A 10,000-nucleotide genomic window follows, 5' to 3' on the forward strand; every position below is an offset into this window, starting at 1 on the left:
TCAAATATTTTAAAAACAATAAACAGATGGTAAAAGTTGGTTATATCGAGGAAGAAGGGACAGGTCATTTACTTGGAAGTTTGCATTGATAAGGAGAAAATCCTAAAACATGGTTGTAGAGGGAAAGAACTTTCACAAAACTATATACCAAGTAAAACGTTTCCCCAAAAATTCAACTACACTTCAGGGAATCTAACTGAGCTTGATTGTGTCTGTATAGGCCAGAAACATGGGGATTATTTAAAGGAAAATGCACGTAGAGAGAGAGAGAAAATTCCACTTCATGCCATGAAATACAAAAAAAAAAATATTAAAATGTAATGACTGTTTCACATATCAAGATTCCTTTTATCACCACATAATTTTCCACACAGTATGAGAAAAAAAATGAAAAATAAAATCAAGCAATAAAAGGGTTGGATTGAGACTAAATAGCCTATTAAAGATGGAGCCTGTGAGGCAGTTCATCACCAAGTGCATCCAGGTTATAACCCTCGAGTTACATTTTAAGTTAGAAGAGGTTGGTCATAAAAATGATAGAAAGGAAGCAAGAACGGAGGTAAAATAAGGGGTAAGCAAGCGCTGCTATGGGCTGAAGGAACGTAGCTAAGAACCTCAAACTAGAGGGGCACTCAGTAAAGCGCAAACTTCCGCCGCGGCAGCTTATTTCTCGATCTTGACCGTTGACCTTCACATGTATTAATTGGCGTGGATGTTCATACACTTAAATATGAACCAAATTTGAAGTCTCTGTTTCAACGATGTCAAAACTAATGATTGATTACATGAATTGGACATTTTTGCTTGACCGTGACCTTGACCTTCCAAAATTTATCAATTTCCAACTTTTTACATGACATGTAATCCCTGCAAGTTTCATTACTCTACGATTAAAATTGTGGCCAGGAAGCTGTTCAAAAGCAATCAAAATCACACACACACAAACAGGGGATAAAACATAACCTCCTAACTACGTTGGCGGAGGTAATGGCTAAATTGCACCTCGCGGTACTATCCACCAACGGAGAAGAAAAAAAAAAAAAAAAAAAAAAAAAAAAAAAAAAAAAAAAAAAAAAAAAAAAAAAAAAAATCCTGCGTCCAGCAGGTTCCAGATCATACACCCTTTTCCTTGACTCATAAACACCCAATACACACTTCCCAATATACCAAGTCGATGAATAATTACCCTAAGTATTATAATTACGAAAGTTCATACGCCAAGGCTAACAACTTGGCGGAGAGACGAAAATATGGGCACTTGGGTGGGGTCTCACTGATAACGGTATTCTTTTTACAGGATATTCTAATTTTGAGGAGCAACGTCGTAATGACAAGTTAAAAAGTTTATCGATTTCCTTAAATTCTATAAATATTTAGATTATAAAAACCAAAGTTACTTATTGGTTCATTTTAGTAAGTTTTTTAGCTTTGAAACATAATAATTGAAACAAACTAAACTGGTCTTACTGATAGTCACTTTACTTGGATAACCTACGACAAATCATGTCGCTTGGCAATTCCAAATATGACCATAGGAAGTGTGACGCCAGTTTGCAAGATGAAAACTTTAAAGCAAAATTTGCCCACACTACAGAAGAAGGTAAAAGAAAACACCAATTAACGTATTACTCAAGATACCCCATTGCCCTTTAAACCCCAGATTTCAAAATAAACTGAAGTTCGCCCTATCCAAACAAACCCAAGTGATAAGGATGACCTTCAATAAATCCTTCTTTTTCAACCTGTTCTTATTCAGGATGAAATTTCAAGACCACTAACAGTTCCTACTCCACCTTGGTCAGCTTTCCTTTTGAGGTCAAGAACTTCAGGTAAACATCTTTTCTCCCACAGTTGGAAAAATGAAAACTCTTATGACAATTCACGCCATGACATCACTCCTCGAACGTCACGATTGACCATTGTGTCGAAACGAAGTTTAATTCAACACTTTCGCTTTCATTTCTTATCATGACGAAAATGGGGGTATTGCCAGCCACACGCTAAATGGGCAACTCATTGCTCTGTTGTTTCATTTTACACGTACTTGGATTTTTTTTATATTTCCTTAAGAGCTTTTAAGGCTGTTTGGGAAATTTAAAAATGTTTTAATCAAGGAAAGTTATTTGCTTTTTTGAAGGTGAATGAAAAATATCTGAGACCTTACTTTTTAACCATAACGTTCTTTCTTATCGATCCTATAATAATTATATTTGCACGTATGATTATAGCCAAAAACTATAAAAATTAATAGTGTAAATCATATTTTATAATGAATTCCTGTTCTGCCAGCATAAACACCTATTTTAAGCTAACAAGACTTTAAGAGTGAATTAACTACTTTTCAGGGAATGTAGTCGTTAAAACAAAATTATGGCACAGTTGTTAATTCACGAGTAAATGAATTAAGATACAAAGGAAAGTATAAGTTAACACATATCACAAGAAAGTCTCCTAAACAAAGCAAAAAGAGGTAAAAGAAAACACATGAATCCTGAGCAAAATAGAAGTAAATAGCCAATGCACTAGCAGTGCCATATGGACCGCGTCTGCAATTCGTTAACTGGTCTCGCAACGTGTCTTTTAGCATGAGTGCTGGTGCTATCAAGTTATGTTCCTGAAGCCTTTGAAAGATGTAAATTGATAGCAAAGTAATGCCCACGTTGATAAGCGACGCACTGCTTTGCTTGGCTTTGCTTGAGTCAGGCTTTATCAACATCTGTTTTGAAGCGGCAATTTGCCAGCCCGTTTGGGCTACTCGGGTCCCACGATCATTAGAGAGAGAGAGAGAGAGAGAGAGAGAGAGAGAGAGAGAGAGAGAGAGAGAGAGAGAGAGAGAGAGATTGATTGATTTGAAGTTTTCAGGCATCCTGACATCTAAGGTCATTGACGCCGAGAGAGAGAGAGAGAGAGAGAGAGAGAGAGAGAGAGAGAGAGAGAGAGAGAGAGAGAGAGAGAGAGAGAGAGAGAGAGAGGTTTCCTTTACTACGCAGTATTTTCCTTCTTACTATGATACATTATTACCTATGAGTGAAGTTAAGTAGCTCCTAGAGAATGACCCAAAGATCCAAACAACTTGGCCATGCACTCCATTCAAGGTTCCCCAGAGTGATATGGGCGAAACTTATCTAACAGGTTTCATAAACTGGCCTTTACGTAAAAAAATTGTATTAAAGATGAAAAATACTCTAATCCAATCCTAAAGTGTGTACTTAGCAAAATGTCAAAGCTCTTGCTTCCATTAATATTTAAAATTTCATTCATGTATCATAGTTTCAAAAAAAGAAAAAGAAAAAAAACCACTATTTATAAAATCTATATGAACTTCCCATCAAAATTAAAAACCAATATTCGAGTAGTCCGCTTCTATGTTTTAATTAAAAATTTCTTCGATATTAACTTACAGTTTAGACATGAATATTCAACATAGTTTTCTGTAGTCATATACTGTACATGAGTACTTCTATTCTTGAGATTACATGATGTTAACTGATGATATTGTTATTTGCTAGCTTTCCGTTAAGCAACCTGTAAGTGTGATGAACCTGCTAGCAAAATCTATCCTATTCCTCTTCGGTAAAATTAACCCCGCCTCTGCCTGCCTCCGGGCACAATCGATTGTATTAGCTTTATCATCATCAATTTCAGCTAACCACATTTATTTTGTAAAGAATTTTGCTACATTATAGAAATATTTCCACCACAAAGGATCACTACTTAAACTTCAAAATACAAAGTTATCTTTACGTCGAATATTCATCTACTCGCATACTGTATACATTTTATGCATTTGTTTCTTTTGAATAAGATATAAAAATACTGGTGAATGAGATAACATGGAAATAAATTAATTCTCTAGGATTAAAATCCCTTAAAAATAACAAATTAGAATGGTAGAAATTTCTTTTGGCTTTTATAATAGGAAAGTGAGGTTCAGAAACAAAGTTCGCAAAAATGAAAACTTTAAAAACCATTTAATATTTTCCTGTTTGAAAGTTTTCGATTGCGTTTAAGGGTTGTTAAAAATGGGGATTCAAAATAAAAACAACAACAACAACAACAACAATAATAATAATAATAATAATAATAATAATAATAACACTAATAATAATAATAAATAACAACAACAACAACAATAATAATAATAATAATAATAATATCTTCTTTTGACGTATGGCCATGTGGTTCTGCCCTGCACAGATGGACACGCTAAGATCCACAGCAGCCAAATACGGAAGATGATTAAAGGAACCGCCCAATAAATAAATAAAAAATACCTTATCTCTTTTTTTAAGAAGTAGGTACAGGTTGCTCCCAGAGAACGACTCCCGTGCTAAATGTCAACTCCATCTAAAATTATCATGGTTGTGCTATTTTATATTCCATGTTATTTTCTTCCTATCCTCAGCATTATCATTTAGGAAACTGACCATTCAAATGACCAATAAGAGAAGATAAGTGGAAATGTCAAAAGAAATTGTATTAAATTTGCAGGTCCTTCATCCAGTTTCATAATCATCTATACCCCCGACCATTTCAAGGACAGGCTGTTCCCTTATGGTATTAAACGTGGAATGAGTTGTCTCAATTCTTTTATTTATCTTATGTTCTCTCCTGAACTCTCAATTCGCGTATCCTGTTTTACCATATTTTACTGGGTTTATCTACAAGACTTTTCTGATAGCGAATGACTACTTTTCAGAGCACAATAAAGTCGTTAAAACAAAATTATGACACAGGAGTAAATAGACTTAAAGATAAAAAGGAAAGTATAAGTTTACATCTATCGCAATATCTCAACAGACTAAAAAGTTGTTCTATTTATCCTATGTTCTTTCTATCTGAATTATCAATTCACGTATCCAATTTTATAATATTTTACTGGATTTACCTACAAGTCATCTGCGCGCTATTATTTTTATCATTAGCCAAGTTGTAATCCTGGTTGGAAAAGCGAAATACAAGCCAGAGGGCCCAGCCGGGTAAGCAACCCATTGCATAAAAGAATAAACTTTTAGAAATACAAAAATAGAGCATATTGAGATAAATAATGTTAAACAGATAAGTAACGCTATGTAACGAGGTATCTGACAACCTGCTCAACAGAAAAGTATTTGCACCAAGTTTGAACTCCTGATGTTTCACTGATTCCACTATTCATGTAATGGTTTTCAGACAATCTGTTCTTAATCGCTTCTTCTCACATGCCCCTCTCAGCAGAAAAACTTGCTGTGGGTTAGTATACATGGCCACATAGATACTAATAAATCATCTTTACATCTCCAAGAAAAAAAAAAATATGCGTTTTAACCATATTTCGCTTTTTAAAATTAATATTCTTGTCTAATTTTTGGATGGCTTACGTGTTCAAAAACCAGTTAAGGAAATTAATTCTCAAGATGCGTTGTGATTCAGGATGCCATAAGACAATAATGATTATCATCGTTACTATTATGTAAAATTCACAACGTAATAAAATGGAATAGTCATTGATTTAAAAAAATAAGCAACCCCTAAATAAAAAGGAAATTAAAGACTATTCAATAAAAAAGTAAACTAAGCTGTACATAGAGGAAACGTGACGTCAGAGTTGCAAAGACATGAGAAACATGTAAAGCTAAATATTTTCCACCACCTTTGGCTTAAAAACAGGTGTTTTGGATTAGCAATTGCAACATCTGATAGTAATTTGGACCAAAGCCACGAAGTCAACGCGCGTCTTTTTCAACTGAATTAATCAAAGGCTTTGAACAAAGAACCTTTGAACTTCGATCATTTTTTTTACCGCAAACCAAATTCCAGAGTTTCTCAAAAGTGCTAACTTGTTAATGGATAATTTTGAAAGGAAACAATGGCTTAAGGAATGCGTTTAAGAGCAACAAATACATACCTGCGAGAAAAATCTAGTTTAACGCATTACATACCCCCAGGAACTTTGGACATTTATAATAAAAATAACTCGGGACAGGAAAAAATAATGATAAAGAATGATGATGAGTGTTATTTCCTATTGAGATTCAAGAATGGCACTAAAAAAGGGTGATTGAAAAACACACAATAGGACAGAAAAGAAGTCATTGTGGAAATACCTAATTACAAATCATGATGAATGTCGTTATATCGGGGCCAGAACCCTCCGTCCATGAAAATGATGAAACATTAAAACCCAATGTAAAATGAATTTAGAAAAAAAAAGTGAAACGAAAGGTATCAATCTTAGAATAAAAAAGAATTATTGAAAGAGAAGATAAGAATCTCGATGGAAGAGGGAGTTCTGGACAAGACTGATAACACATCATCTATATTTCCGAGCTATAATCTGAAGCACGACTTTCCTGTAGGAAATCTTCGTGTTTCCCGTGCGGCCTATTCGTGCTTTGACGTACCTTTCGTTCATGATGGCTGCCAGTTCCTTGCAGAACTCGCCACCTGACTTGATGTATCTTCTAAGTTCGTCGAACCCATTGTGGCCCTGGAAATATAAAAGAAAAAATGGTAAGGTTAATGGTCTTCTCAACGTGATAAAATGTCTCTTAAGAGATCTTATATTAGCCTAAAAAATATCTCTATCGATGTCATACTTAAATCGACATCTGATTTTTTTTTTAAATCACTTTCTCGTAATCTCTCCCGGCACATACTACGTATTACTATGAAAGCAAAATTCACATATATTCAATCATATAATACAAATTTAAATGATTTAAAAACCAACTCAATTCTGTTCTATAAACAGTGACATTTTTCTCTCAGATATATTCAATCATACAATAAATTCAAATTATTTAAAAACCAACTCAATTCTATGATCTATAAACAACGATTTTTTAAAGATTGTATATTCAATCATATAATACAGATTTAAATGATTTAAAAACCATCTCAATTCTACGTTCCATACACAACGAAATGTTTTTCTCGGATATATTCAATGATATAATACAATTTTTAATTACTTAAAACCAACTCAATTCTACGTTCTATAAACAGCTTAATAAACAACTCGATATTAATTCAAAGTCAAACAACATTAAATATGGCAACTTCAAACTCCTTGTCGACCACTTTTTTATTTAGGTTGGAATTAAAGTCACTTCACATTCTTATTGTTAAGGCCTGAGTTTGAGAGTCCATACAATTAAACTAAGCGCAAACTTCCCCATATTTCCAAAAGACGTCCAAAAATTTAATAAATCAAAATAAATTGAGTACGTAAAGAAATCCTAAAGACATGAAATTGGTCCCTATTAAAAATAAATTGATACATAACCTAACTTGATCATGATCAGATAAAGGCCAGGATACTGGTTCTCAGAGACTTTTTTTATGTCCTTGGGATGCCAAACTAGAACTTCAAGGAACTTCTACAAAGACATGTGGGTCAATGTTTGCGTAAAAAATTAAGATACTCATAATATCAAAGGTAATATATACTCTCCAGTCGTACTCACAACAATGTGCAAAATAATAGAAATTATAAAAAAAAAAAAAAAAATAAGGAATAATTTCGTCCCTCCTCAAATCTCGCATATCAATTATATAACTCATTAATACAGACTGTTGTTAATCTACAACTTAAATTAAGAATATCCTTAAACTAAGAACAGAATGAGGGAGAGGGGACCAAAAAGCAGTCCAAAAGAAGGGAACAAACATTAAGAATACCATCATACCCATCAATGTTAAGGATAACATTCGGCAAAAGAAATGGGACGCGGTTTGGTACATTTAAAAAAAGGACCTTGAAATTTGGCCTGAATGGAGTTGTCATTGGCCATGGCACCAGGCAGGGACAAAGCTATTGAATCTGTCGAAACACATTCCGACATGAATTGTCCTTGGTAGACGAATATATGCCGACACCTACTTAGTGAAGGGCATAAGTCGCTCATGTGTAAGAAGTAAGAACAGGCGCAGCTTTTTGTACACTAGATCCTACTGGTTGCAGCTTGTGCGAAAATCTATACTGAAACTTTAATCGGAGTTATTAAAGTTATGAGATTGAATTCAATCTTTGTATATTATACTTGGTTTCAGGTGTCTTTACCATTAACTATATAGCAACATCTAAATTAATCAAATAATCAAGGCAAAAGTTATAAAATAGTACCGAACAAACTGGGTTTAAGAATGATTAACTAAAGACACCAAGTTTTGTGCTATGAAATTTAGAATAAAATTTAGAATTCTTTGCTTGAGAGAGAGAGAGAGAGAGAGAGAGAGAGAGAGAGAGAGAGAGAGAGAGAGAGAGAGAGAGAGAGAGAGAGAGAGACTTTAAATATAAAATTTTAGAATTACATTTTTCAAATAGCTGGTTAGAATATGACATAAGAAAAACTCAATCGAGAGAGAGAGAGAGAGAGAGAGAGAGAGAGAGAGAGAGAGAGAGAGAGAGAGAGAGAGAGAGAGAGAGAGAGAGGCAAATTACTAAATAGTACAGGTGTTCATATCTAGCAGATTAACATGAATATACAACAGTCGTAATTATATTTTTTAGGGTTCTGCTGCTACAGCAAATTACTAAATAGTACAGGTGTTCATATCTAGCAGATTAACATGAATATACAACAGTCGTAATTATATTTTTTAGGGTTCTGCTGCTACAGCAAATTACTAAATAGTACAGGTGTTCATATCTAGCAGATTAACATGAATATACAACAGTCGTAATTATATTTTTTAGGGTTCTGCTGCTACAGCAAATTACTAAATAGTACAGGTGTTCATATCTAGCAGATTAACATGAATATACAACAGTCGTAATTATATTTTTTAGGGTTCTGCTGCTACAGCAAATTACTAAATAGTACAGGTGTTCATATCTAGCAGATTAACATGAATATACAACAGTCGTAATTATATTTTTTAGGGTTCTGCTGCTACAGCAAATTACTAAATAGTACAGGTGTTCATATCTAGCAGATTAACATGAATATACAACAGTCGTAATTATATTTTTTAGGGTTCTGCTGCTACAAAGAGAAATGACGACATTCCAGCAATAAAAAATGTGCAGTGCTTTCAAATACGAACTCAGGTAAAGCGGAAGTGAGGCGGAAACAGAAGCTAAAAGCGAAGCAATAAAAATAAAGTCCCACGCAAGAGAAACTTTTAATAAAGCGGTGTAAACTACACCAATGTGTACCAGCACACCTTCACCCAAAACACTTAACCAGCAAATCGTACACCCAGACCGCATATACAGGAGTACATCACTGACCCACTTACGCACCCGCATGCTCGCCCGTGTATGCATACGCCGACATACCGAACATAGCAGTTGCTTCTGACCGCATCATTCCATCAGCGTGAGAACTGATCACGCAAGAGTGGTACAGTAATTTACAAAACCAGACTTTATTACTCGATGCCATAAGGCGGATTTTCGAAATTAATAACAGTTGAACCGACTCAATTGTCTTTACCTACTACAACGTTTTCTTCTCTCTTTCTCTCGTACATAATACATACATATCTATATACACACATCATAACACATTTACACACACACATATATATATATATATATATATATATATATATATATATATATATATATATATATATATATAATATATACACATATATACACACACACTATATATATATAAATATATATATATATATATATATATATATATATATATATATATATATATAAATATATACATATATATATATATATATATATATATATATATATATATATATATATATATATATATTTATGAATACATATAATATGATGAATACAAATAAAGGCATGGACCAGTCACACTATAATGCCTATAACTTTACCTACTTTTCAAAAGTAAAAAACTTATCTTTTACTGTACACTAATAATTAATATAAAATAACCAAAACGTAATTTTCAGTGAAATTTTCATTGTTACCCTAGTCACAGAAACCAGCACTATTATTAATATTTTACCTATTCAACCCCTATGAATAAGTAGTTTCTATGAGCTACCCTCATAGAAACAATGACTTACCACAATAATG

General features: G+C 33.4%; 1 protein-coding gene across 1 annotated transcript in view; it reads right to left on the minus strand.

Moving 5' to 3' along the window:
• Positions 1 to 10,000, minus strand: part of Nost (Nostrin) — a 139,576-nt gene that overhangs the window by 29,785 nt on the left and 99,791 nt on the right. Inside the window, 1 exon segment of the mRNA XM_068381987.1 lies at positions 6,384 to 6,469. Coding sequence (XP_068238088.1) covers positions 6,384 to 6,469 — 86 coding nt within the window.

The sequence above is a fragment of the Palaemon carinicauda genome, chromosome 10 (assembly GCF_036898095.1).
Source record: "Palaemon carinicauda isolate YSFRI2023 chromosome 10, ASM3689809v2, whole genome shotgun sequence".
NCBI lineage: Eukaryota > Metazoa > Arthropoda > Malacostraca > Decapoda > Palaemonidae > Palaemon > Palaemon carinicauda.